Raw genomic sequence first — 12,913 nt, forward strand, 5'->3', positions numbered from 1 at the left:
CAATGTGGTACAGGAAGCCCTGGCTCTGGGACTAGCTGGATGGGTCTGAATCTCATCTCTGGCCTGTTAGCTGGGTGACCTCTGCCAAGTCGCTTAATATGTCCGAACCTCATTTTGTCTTTTGTAAAATAAAGAAAACGGAATCTACTAGGAAAAACTGTCTTTAGGATTTAAGATTTCATCTATTTGAGATACATGTATGTGCAAAACACACACTTCCCCTAGGAGCAATGGCTCTGTGTTCACGGTGACATCAGAGAATGTAACTACTGTGAATAAGGCAGTTACTTTACATTTTACATTGATTTGGGGATGTTAAAGCAACCTTATGTCCCTGGGATGAGCCTCGCTCTGTCACGGTGCACGACCCTTTGCATACGCAGCTAGATTTAGTTTGCTAGTATTCTGCCGATGATGTTTGTGTCTATATTCATAAGACACTGCTGTGTAGTTCTGTCTGGTTTTTTCTCAGGGTAATACTGGCCTCATACGATGAGCTGAAGTGTTCTCTTCTATTTTTGGGAAAAGTCTGCAAAGGATTAGTGCTACTTTTTGAGTATCTGGTAGAGTAGAGCAGTGAAGATGGATTTTTCTTTGTGGGATGTTTCAAAGCTACTAATTTAAACTTTATTGCCAGCTGCTTTTTAGGCTTGCTTTTAGGTAAGAACCAAAGGTGATTATCTCCTAAGGCCAATAAAATTCAACGAGAAAATACATGTTATCAAGGAAGGCATGTCCGATGTTTGTGTGATTCAGGCAGGCAGCTACCGAGGCTACCCAGAGGCACAACTATCCTGCTGTCTAGCTTTAACACAGACAAATACTTTGTCACTTCTCACGTGCTTTCATGACCTCATGATCAAGAAATTTCTGCCTGTTTCTACGTAAGATTTATAGACAAACCCCTTAGCTGGCATTTGCAGCAAAGTCCTACGATCACAGACTAAAGTTTGTACACTTCTAGATTATATACAGACATGCATATTTACATATCCGTTTTTAAATCTATCTACAAAAATATTTGTCTCAGAACCTGCCAGGAAGGGAGCGTGTAGTGGAAAACACTGGACGTCTCAGTTCTGGTGCCAGCTCTAACTTTAACAAGATACCTTGATCTGCTTCCCCCACTGATAAAATTCAGCTAAGCCTGACGATCACCAAGGTTCTTCTTCTGGTTCTAAAAATACAGTGACTTATTCTACAGTAATGCCATTCCATTGTTCTTAGTTCAGAGTGGTCATAATGAAAACATCTGTTACATACACAAACACATACACACCCGTGCTCCATACTTACAGAACAAATCAGCCAATTCACAAAATTTTAAAAGAGGAAAGAGAAGTCTGTAGTTACACAGTTCAACATCTCAGGTCCTGAGTTTGCCATGAAACAGCCATTACTAATTTTCTCTCTACATATACTTGGCTTTTTCACAATACTTTATGTTATTTCACTGTATGTTAAGTACTGTTGGGTGAGACATTTAAGTATGATAACTTTAAAAAATAAAGAGGTCACTTTTCGGAAATTCTGAGCCCATCGGAGAAATTGAATGGCATCTCATCAGTCGTCTCGACCGGCACGTTGCTCCGGCCCAGCTGGCAGGGATGATGGTGGGCATGATGGCTTGAAATGAACGTGTCTGCAGTCCGGCTGCAGGGACAGCCATCTGACGGCAGGACATTACTTGAATTACTAAGACGTGAATGGTAAACACCACAGAATGAGTCTTGAGATGAATGATAATGCCCAGCTCCCGCTGAGGTGGACGTGGAGCTCTGGAAGGGGCCGTTGCACATAATACAAGTTTGGAAGCAGGCCTTCCTTCCTAAGCCTCGGTGGATGTCGAGTTTAGCAATGAGAGGTTTCCCAGCGTTCACTTCCTGCTTTTCCTCTATGGTGTCTTCCAGTCCTGAGTACTGGTACGATAAACACACTGTGAAGACTAGATGTTCCTGGGAAGGAAAAGAAAATAAGGTTTCTCATTTTTACCAGCTGTGAAAGTATATCTAAAGATGTCATTCACACACACACAGACAAAGCCGAACAACAAAAAGCCCACTCACTCCCCTTTCCCAGGTTCCAAACCCTCCAGGCACCCCCTACACCTACACTAAGAACGGCCAGCTGTAATGATCTTCCTTCTCCCTCGTTCAGTATTCTGAGTTCTAGAATTCTAGCTTTTACTATTCAGAGCTGCCAAAATCACAGCAACCTGGCGTTGTATTTCTGATGAAAAGTGAAAAGGTGTTTTCCAAGTAGTGGGGCTTGGGAAACTGCCTTCCCCTACTACTGGGGGTGGGGGATGATTTTTTAATGAAATAATAATCAGCTTTACATCTAGGTTAAAAGTTTAGCTGTTTTAAAAATATTACAAAATAATAATCCACAGTCATAGGCGGAGAAGTAGGAATGAATCACATGATGGACTGAATTTCAAAGGCATAAGGAGTGTAATCAGATTGGCTCTGAACTGGTGACAGCAGGTTTGACTGTTGTCCTCCTTTGGTTGTCGGCAGTGCCCACTTCACTCCCCAAGTTTTGGCCAACACAGTCTATGGTCATGCGGCTATAAATTAAAAACTCAAGTCCGGCAAGAATGTGCTTTAATTAGAAAGCTCAACCCTACAGACCGTGTACTATGTAGTTTCTGATTTGTAAGGTTAACAAGAAATGAAAAAAGATATAAAAAAAATCCAGTTCTAATTTGTTTTATAGAAAGTCACCGAACTAGGAAATGATTATTTGAAAACACTAAGATATTTTAGACTATGTGCTATGCCTCTGATTTAACAACGTGGAGCGCAGTCACATGCATTCTCACATACAAGTCCTCAGGTCACTATCAGGGACAGAACCCAATATGCAAAAGGTCACTTAGACTCACTGTTAATCAGTTCTCTGCTTCAATTTACACTCAGTGAGTGAGGCAGTACATCTATGGGCAAGGTTCACAGGCAAAAACGCATTTTCACTTTCACAAAGTTTTCGCTTAGTAGTTATAAACAGGAAAAGTAATAACCTTTAATTTTTGCAGCGAGCTGAGTCTAGTATAGAGGCAATGCTTGGGAAGATCCTTTGAGACTAAATAGCTGCCAGTTTCTTCAGGCGTCCCTTTATTTGCATCTTTTGGGTCAACGTCTAGGTCCTGTGAAAACAGGTAAATGGTATTAATGAAATCAACGAAGTCACAGTATTATCCATGACGTAAAACATCTTAACTGCTCTCTCAAGAGCCGTGGTCTGAGTAGGTAATCCTTTATCCAGGGCTGAAGATACAATGAAAGCCACACTCTAGATTAATTACAGGAATTTTAAATTCCTCACCAATACACCTAAAAAGTGACACCTGAAAGGACAGTTACTTTCAAGCTACTCCTAGAAGCACTTCTAAGCCTCCTCAAATTTCCTTTGTAGTTTGGAGCCCCATTAGTGTCTGACTCCTGGATTCTCTCCCTCCTTATTCATCACTCTGGGGAAGCACAAGGGGGATTTACGTGGTTTGTGTGTTTAAGAAGAATAAGAATAAATGGACACGCCAAAGGCAGCCCTTTCCTCTTCCTTCTTTTACAGCCGACCGCTGCCCAGAGCAGAAGATCTGCCCTGCAGTTCTGGAGAGAGGAAGCCCGCAGGCTCTGCTGCCCAGAGCCCGGAGACCCGTCCTGGCCCAGCACTGTTGGACCGGTGGGCAGACCTGTCTAATTCTGGGGGTCAGTGCAGGCCGTTGGCTCTCACACTGAGCAGTGTCCTCTGTGAAGCCTTTATCAGAAGCAAAGGTGATGTTGTGGACTTGTTTTATTCTGTGCTTACTTTTCAACTTCAACAACTATGTAGGAAAGAGGGACACTGTTTAGTGGCCAACATAAAGAACAGAACTAGACCTCTATTCTTCCAATATACGGTGACAGCTTGAAAGATAGGACTTGCACTGTTGTGGTGTCTTTTTGGAAACAATAGTTTTTAAAGGGAAATTATTCTGGACATACAGCACATTTTATTTCTTCCTATTTGATACTCTATTTAGGGTAAGGGAAATTAAAGCTTTCCTTCCTGGGTGAACTTTAGATACTCCTAAATTTGACATCTTTAAGGTATTTTGGCAATTAGCTTTTAAATATTTGACGATTTTTACTAAAATACAAATATTTTCATATATGTAATACATGTATTTCCTTTTTGTTATCAACATTTTAGTTTTCAAAAATTTAGTCTCCAGTAAGGATATATCATTATATTTTATTAAAAAAATTTTTTTCCCGTTGTATTTTAAATAAAAGGAGAGACTTACAAGTGGAAAATCGGTGACATAGGCATCGCACACTAATATATCGGGCGGCTTGTGGAGAATACTTGTGTAGATTATCATGACGTTGGAAAACTCAGCTGCAAATCCTAACTGAATCTGCACCCCACATTGAAATTTAAGACACATACTTTCTGGAAGCTCTGAAAAAGAACCGTAAGAAAAAGTTATAAATGTTTAAAGAATGCTTGTTATGTTTTCTTATAAGCAGCAAACATTTATAGGGCAAAATACAGTGAGAGCTACTTCTTTTGCTTAAAAATCTTCTATAACTAACATTGTTTGAAGGCACACACACACACACACTTGGTTAAAAAAAAAAAAAAAGGAGGAAAAAAGCCCAATATTCTGCTGGCTAAGCAAACAGAAATCTTTTATTTTCTATTTTCTTACAGTTCCTATCCCTTTGCATACATAATTTTTATAGTGGTCATCAAAAATATACATATAATTGTAGATATATTTTGTAGGTATATTTTCACTTCATGAAAATAATTTTTTAATAAAGCATAATGTCACTGAACACTTTAACAATTCTGAATATCTATTTGTTTTTTTTCTATCATAGTATTTCTGATATAAATTTAATGCTTTAGGATTGTTGGATACAGTTATTTGGTTTCTCACCTATGTGATAGTTTCTTGTTTTTACAGAATATAAATAGTTTCACATATTTCCAAAACAAGGTTGATAAAATGCATATCTGATGGGATTAAAAAGGAAATACACCACCATAGTTTCAATAGACTCATGGACAGAGAATACAGACTTGTGGTTACCAGAGGGGTAGAGGGTGGGAAGGGATAGACTGGGATTTCAAAATTGTAGGAAAAAAAAAAAAAAAAGGAAATACACCACCATAGTTTCAATTTTCCTTTCTCTGATTACTACTCAAGTTTGCCATTTGCTATATTTGTTTCTTAATTATTAATATATTCTCACTGTATTGTTGAATTTGCATCCTTTTATTAGAGGGGGTTTAATGTTTTTGTTTTACCATTCTGCACGAATTCTTTATTATAAACAATTATCTACATATCACTTTGGTACAAATACTTTGACCTTTTCATTTTATAAAAGGTTTTGTTTACTGTTGATCTTTACCACTGTAATTTTACTATTGTTATTTAGAGGTTTTTTTTTAAAGAAAAAAATCAATTTCAATTATCTAATTATCTGGAATGCTGAGATAATTATGGCATTTTACATTTTAATGTGCTTCAATGTTAATTTACTAAAATTTTATCTTAGGGAACAGACTTACAAAAAGAAAGATTACACAGGAGTTCAATCAATACAATTAATTTTTAATTGTCTACTTAATGTATCCACAGCATAGGGATTTGGGAATTACAGAGAATTCAAAAACCATTATTTCAGCCAATAACCTAAACTTTTTACTAAATTATATAGAATGACCAAAGGTAATTATATTGCAGATGATTTCTGCATCACTTTTCTCTTGTTTACCAACCCACAGGTTCATGTGTCCAGGAGAAAGAATGCTCAGTGATGCTCAGTAATAACTACAAGCATCCAGTCTTTGCTGACCATCATGTTTGTGTCTTTCCATGTGATCTCATTCACTATCAACAACCCTATCAAGAAAGTACTATTTCTTGTCCCCATTTTACAGATAACATGTTTATCAAGTCATAGAGACGGGCTCAGAACCTGGGCCTGTCTGATTTTTGAAATAGCACACTTCAACGGCTCACAGTGTATATTGGGACTGTATATTGGACAAATTGAAAATTATTTTAAAAACAAAAAATTTGAAATATTTTGATTTTACCCAATGTGAAAATAAGGGGTTAAATATTTTCACCACAAAATTAGGTGGAAAGCTGTATATTCAGAAGAAAAAACACTTCATGATTTAAGATAAACATTAAACAAAGAGGTAAACAAACAGACTTTACTGTACCATGTGCCTTGGCCCACTGGAGATTGCGCACCAGAGATTCTGCAGAATGTGCTGCTCCCTGTATTGGGTCAGTAAGTGCTCTCTTTTCAGATAAACTACTTCGAATCTCTAGAGCCTGTTTGCCTTTGGTAAGGTGACACTTACCCATATCTAAAAGATAAGAAGTAAATATTATTTTTAAGACCACATCCTTTCACTAAGGCCAAGGACTCTCCTACAAATGGGGCATAGTCTCACTTACTCACTCAAGAGATACTCACTAAGCACCTACTATGTGCCAGGCATGGTTGAAAGTGTGAGGGATATGGCAGTGAGCAAACAGATTAAAACCACTGGACCAGCTCACTTCTAAAAGACCCCTTCCTGGCTTTTATCTTCTATAATGCTATTAATGAATCTCTAATATTCTTCTTTTTTTAATCTCTAATATTCTAAGCATTGACAATCACAAAAAGCTGAAGGGATATTTCTTCACTGAAAGGGCAGCCATGATAACTTTGTCTAGTCTGTTGAGAAATACATTCTGTTTATAAACAAATGACAATGTGGCTATGAGAGAAGTAAGGTATCACGCTGTCTTTACTCAAACTTCCTTATTTTTAAAACAGGAAATAATGTGTTAAAACTACCAATATGGGTGGAGTACTACTGCTGCCTTCCCCTGACCCAAAGTAACCAAATACTGTGCATATTGCCTTGATTTTTAAGTTTTTACTAATAGGTGTAGGTGTCGATAAATAGCATGTACCAACGTTTTAGGTTTAAACATAAAAATGTTATACATATGCTTCCATAGTATCATTCAACATGGTTTAGAGACTTACGAATATTGACAAATCCCAATTTAAATTTATAAAACCACATCATATAATTCTACATGAATAAGTTACAATAAATTAATCCTATTTCTGAATATATTAAATCACATGTTAATAAAGTAATATCTAGTCTTGGGAAAGTACTTACTGGGAAAAAAAGACAAAACTCTAAGACTTTATCCCTCTTATTCAGAAAAAAGATTCCAAATGTGTTTGTCTTTCATGATAAGGTCAGAGAGCGCTAGAGAGATGGAGAGAGAAAAAGAAAGATAATGGGAGGGAGGAATCTATCTTTAACAATCAAGAATTAACTCTAAGTTACATCGGCATATTGGGGGTTGAGGAGGGAGGCTAAGGGTTGTGAGCATATGTGAAAGTCATACTGTTACAGGAGAGAAGATACAGAAATCAGCTTCTAAAAAAGATGAAAAAGGAAAAATGAGCCAAGTAAAAAATTAAATGGTTAAAATAGGTACAAAAAGCCCATGATAAATGTAGTTGAATTAAGTTTTCTAGTTGAAATACAAAGATAGTCAGACTGGATTTAAAAAAATCTATTTATTCTAAATGTGAAAGCATCAGCATTCCTTTTAAAGCCAGAAGTGAGGCAAGAGTGTCTACCACCACTACTTTTATTCAATAATGTCTCAGAGGTCGCAGCTAGTACAAGGACATACCAGAATTCCACTAAATCAGTAAGAAAAGCAAAAACACTACAACAGAAAAATGGACAAAAGACACGAGAAGATTTTCACATAAGAAGATATACATATTGCCGTTAAAAACATTGAGATGCTCAGTATCACTAACAATCAGGAATACCCAAACCAATACCACAGTGAGATACTACTTCACATCATCTGATTGGCAAAAATGAAAAAGCCTGACATACGAAGTGATGGAGAAAGTGCAGATTCACACTGGCTCTTGTATATTATGGGGAAGTGGGGTTAAGTGTAGGTTGGTGCAACCATTTTGCAAAACAGTTTGGCATTCTCTCTGAACACTGACAAATCCTATGACCCAGTAATTCCAAATTCTAGATTTATACCCCAAAGAAACTCTTGCATACACACTCCAGGAAACATATTAAGAGAATTTTACAACAGCCATGTTCATGATGGCAACAACCCGGATGTAATTCAAATGCCCATCAACAGAAGAGCAGCTGCAAAAATTGTAATATATTTGCACAGTAGAATAGTATACAGCAAGTAAAATGAACTACAGTCATGTAACAATATGGATTAATCTTAGCAATAGAACATTAACTGAAAAAAATTAAAGTCCCAAAAGACTACACAGAGCATAATCTTTTGATAAAGTTAAAAACAAAATTAAAATATACATACTTTTGTGGATATATATAAATTCAATAAAACTATGTAAGAAACAAATCAAAGCTTTAGAATGATGCTTATCATGTAAAGGGGCAAGGAAAGAGATGGAAGGAACATATAACTGGACGTAGTTTATCATCTAGGTCTGAGATTCATGTTGAACATCCAATTAACAATAAAAACTGTCAGAAGTATGTTCCAGGGTAATTATCATTAAAAATAATTATATCTCTATAAACATTTTTTTTCTAGCAGGAATTTTATAGAGCAAGATGGTTTTCAGGTACCTTAAATGTCATCCTGCCAGAACTAGTTAGGAAAGGAAAGAATTTATTTTGAAATTTCAATCACCTTAACAATAAAGCTCTCTGGAGTAGTAAACAAACAAAAAAAATCAAAATCTGGAGTCACAGATTGATAGTTATGGCTTACAATAGTAACCAGTTTATTTCATATTTTGTTTCACTTGCACACAATTGAAGCTGGAAAGGTGGCTTTTCTCCCTCAACTGTCTGGCCTATGATTTTTGAATATTTTAATTTTTTCTAAATACTTTAAAGTTATCCAGAAGATCCAAAGTTCAAATATATAATAGAGCATAAATAAAAATATAATCCAGAAGTTCAAATAGAAACAGCACATACTGGGATGCCATTCACTGCTGTAACTACAGAATTTAGTGTATGGCTGAACTGGTGCTTTTTTATTAAGTTTTAATACCATTAATGCATCTTGAAGACTAAAATCAGAATACAACATTTGAGTCTCTGAAGTACCTTCACAGATCACACTTTGAAAATAAATGATATACGCCAAAGGCTTTAATTTTTTTTTTTTTAAGCACCAGAACCTTCAAATGAGAGCTTAAATAGAAGCTCACATAATATGTAAAACAGATAAAAGCAGAACTTCTTTGGCTGAAGGAGGGCCAAAGCCCTGTTTGTCTACATTAAAAGGGAAAGTGGTTAAGTCGAATGACCCAGCTAAGGGATCTACACTGATAAAGACATGAAAATAAACGAATGTGACTAGTACAGGTAGTGAAACACTCAAATACTGTAAATTCAAACTGCCATCTTTGGAATATCCATGAAACTCCATTTTTCTAGTGAGCCAGTTTGCAATAGAACTGCCTTCTTTCTTATATGACTTATAAAATAGCCATTTCAAAAAACACCTGTCAATCTACTGATGTAACGTGCCTATTCCGGCCCTGGCAGGAGCAGAGCACTATGCTAGGCAGGCGGGGAAGGAACGCAAGGAAATGGAAGATGTGGTGTTAGACGTCTGGGATCACGTCCTTAAAGCAGAATTTTAAAACTAAGTACATCAAGAGAAAAAAAAGAACTCAGCTTTTTCCCACAGGGCCTCAGAATTTCTGTAAAGTTTCATCTGTCTGATCCTGAAAGAGGATGCTCATTGGACAATTTTTTTTTAATCAGTAGACTGGGCAGCGTCAGGTACTAGGCGTGAGCTCTGAGGTCAAGGTCAAGAGCTCCGAGGATTACACTTCATTTATTTCACAACTGTGTCTGGGATCAGCCTTGTAGTTCAGGTAATGCTGTATAGATGGAAGGTAGCTGAGCCCATAGGAAGGAAGGAATGAAACAGGGGTGTTGCTGGACATTATATATATATATAAAATTATTTTGTAAAATAAATACTATTTCCAAACCTGCACAGTAACAGTAGGAGTAAAACAATTACCCAACAAAGAACCCTGAGGGGCTTTCTCTTTAGTTTTTATTTTACCTTCTGCAACTTCATCCAGTAACACAGTAATTTTCTTCTCTTCTAATAATCTATCTTTCAAAAATTTCATGAAGATTCCATTTGCCAATCCAGAATGCTGTATTTCAAAAGCTTCTGCTCCTTGACACCTGAAAAGAAAGAAATTTTTTAAAAAGCGAGCACCTGCTATACACGAGGCTTCCACAAATACCGGTGAGCCTCACATGCGCTCTTGCCTCTCAGTGACACCCTAATCACACAGCTAATCTTTAAGCAAGAACTAAATGCTCTCGTGCTTATTAAAAAGAAGAGACCAAGATATAAAGTGCCAAAGTCAATTACATAAAATTTTTTATCAAGAGTATCAAGGAGGCAAATTTATGCTTCGGTGTCTATGACATTTCTAGGCTCCTACAATCAAAATGAAGTCATCAAAGAAGGCAGGAGTCTTCCACATAAACATGAAATTTTCTTACGTGGCGTATCCAAACACAATATTGGCAGTGACTTTCAGTGCATCCAAGATTGGAATGGTATCATCGTAGTCATTTCTATTAAGAAGGCAGGAGGAGAGGACAGATAAAAATAAGTTAAAACAGTGTTCTTAAAAAAAGAACAAACCCCCCCAAAACCCTAGCATTCTTAAAAGAGAATAAATAATAACAGAATAGCATCACATATTTATTATATTACACATAATTTAAAATTATAGACTCAAAACTCCTTTATCTAGTCAGCTCCATGTTTACCAGAAATAACCCGGGGCTCCTACACTGCTGAGACAGCAGAGAATTGCACCTTTTCTCTTGTTAGCTCTAAGGCTGGAGTTACATTTGAACTCGGGCACTGGACTTGGATTGGTGAATTCTGAGCAGGCAAAAAATTACGTCTGAGTAGAATTATCATTGATTCTATTCCTTACTAATACAATGGCAGACAAATGGGATCCAAATCTTCAAAGCTCTGGTGCAGCTCAACTTTCTACGTCTGCAAGACCAGGACTAACTAGAGGCCCCAACTCTAACTCCTGGAGGGATGGCTGCGGTGATTACTGCAGACGTCTGAAGGCATTCTGGAGAGCCGCGTCTTTTCTAGTCTGAGTAACTACCCACGCCCTTTGTTTTAGAGCAGATAGGAAAAAGCTAAAATAAACACAGAAAATATTTTCCCTCTGGTTTTCTTAATTAGTTTCAGTTTATAACCTGAAATTCACAAAGAGAGTGGTTCCCAGCACTCACAGGTTTGCCTTAAATAGCAACCTTGACAAGTTAAATCTGACTCCCACTAGCTCCATTTAAAGACTGGACAGTGTACCTTTTCCTGCACATATCCAACAGGAACACATTGAGGCCAGTTTCTTTTTCTTGCATCAGTTTCAGTATATTCTGTACACACAGGCAGTTTTCAGACCTGTATGGATTTGGAGCATCAACAGGGACCATAAAGCTGTTCCCAAAATTTTCATAACCATGTCCGGCGTAATATAATAGTCCTGAAAAGCAAAAAAAAGAGAGGTGGCATTCTGAAATGCTGCACTCTTAAAAAATGACTTATTTTCTTGAAGTTAATGCAAGCTTCTTTAAGAGAATGCAACTATAAACAAACTCAATGTTAACTGAATTTGCATTAAATTATTTGGGCAATAGTCTTCATTTAAGGATCAAAGTTGAAACCATCAAGATGCTATCCCTGAAGTATATTTTAATTCATAAAAGTAACACATCTGTAGCCAATGGTATAAAATGGAATGCAGTTTTATCTCATGATGTTTAAAAACAAAAAAGGCTAAGGACTTCTTTGGACACATTTGTCTGCTCTGCTCTATGCTCTGAATTAATCATCTAAAATTTGGGTTAGTTTTAGTGTTCAATAGATGAGTCATTAGTTCTTTACTGAGAAATGGTACTATAAAAACTGCACCAGACAACTCTGTTTAGAACTAAACTCTGTTTAGTTGTTTAGGAAAAAAAATCAGTGTGGGCTTACAAAAATACCTGACAGGAATACTTGTGAAGACACATTCTCCTAAGCATGTAATCTCTAGAGCCCCTTCATTTTGCTCTCTCAATATCCTGGACGGTGTTCTAAAGTAAATATACAAAGGCATTTCCATAGGAACAAAAAAAGCTAATTCTCTGTAGTTGCAGCTCCACCCCAGAGCAAGAAATGTGGCTTCAATTAGTAAAGAGAACTTGCTTCCTTTGGTCCCAGAGGGCAGGATTAGGTCGACTACTTTTGTTGAACTATTATTTAAATGAGAATGGTTCTTTCATGTGTAACATTTTAGGTTAAAATAAAAAAAAGACAAGATAGACAAACCCATTTACTCAGTGTAGTTTTATTCTACCTCAGATGTGCCCTGAATATTATCATGTAGGCAGTGAGGAAAATGAAAAAGAAGTGGAGACAGTTCCTGGCCCTGAGGATCTTGCAGCTCATTCACACAGTATTTATCTGTCTGCAAGGACACGTGTATTTATCAGGACAAATCATATACCTATAAGGACAATTTGTATCCAGAATATATAAGGAACTCTTCAATTCAGCAGTAAAAGACAACTCACTTTAAAAATGGGAAAAATGTGAATAAACATTTTTCAAAAGAGAATATAAGCACATGAAAAGCTGCCCGACATCGTTAACCACTAGGGAAATGCAGAACAAAACACTGAGATGACACTTCGCGCTTACTAGGATGGCTATCATCGAAAAGGCAATAGTGTTGACAAGGATGTAGAGAAACTGGAAACCTCATTTATTTCTGGCAGGAATATATAATTGTACAGGCATTTG

General features: G+C 36.8%; 1 protein-coding gene and 1 long non-coding RNA gene across 4 annotated transcripts in view; one reads left to right on the forward strand and one right to left on the reverse strand.

Moving 5' to 3' along the window:
• LOC107033649 (uncharacterized) overlaps positions 1-4,294 on the forward strand; it is a 44,536-nt gene extending 40,242 nt beyond the window's left edge. The window contains exon 3 of the long non-coding RNA XR_012065694.1: positions 3,574-4,294. This is a non-coding gene — a long non-coding RNA (uncharacterized lncRNA). The remainder of the gene's footprint in view (positions 1-3,573) is intronic.
• The window catches only part of MALT1 (MALT1 paracaspase), a 46,069-nt gene continuing 34,577 nt past the window's right edge, over positions 1,422-12,913 (reverse strand). For all 3 annotated transcript variants that reach the window (XM_072952135.1, XM_072952134.1, XM_072952136.1), the window contains 7 exons: positions 11,435-11,612; positions 10,597-10,671; positions 10,142-10,269; positions 6,232-6,381; positions 4,289-4,446; positions 3,023-3,148; positions 1,422-1,955 (listed from right to left, as the gene is read on the reverse strand). In XM_072952135.1, coding sequence (XP_072808236.1) covers positions 1,515-1,955; positions 3,023-3,148; positions 4,289-4,446; positions 6,232-6,381; positions 10,142-10,269; positions 10,597-10,671; positions 11,435-11,612 — 1,256 coding nt within the window. In that variant the 3' untranslated portion in view covers positions 1,422-1,514. The remainder of the gene's footprint in view (positions 1,956-3,022; positions 3,149-4,288; positions 4,447-6,231; positions 6,382-10,141; positions 10,270-10,596; positions 10,672-11,434; positions 11,613-12,913) is intronic.

Source organism: Vicugna pacos, chromosome 30 (assembly GCF_048564905.1).
Source record: "Vicugna pacos chromosome 30, VicPac4, whole genome shotgun sequence".
Lineage (NCBI taxonomy): Eukaryota > Metazoa > Chordata > Mammalia > Artiodactyla > Camelidae > Vicugna > Vicugna pacos.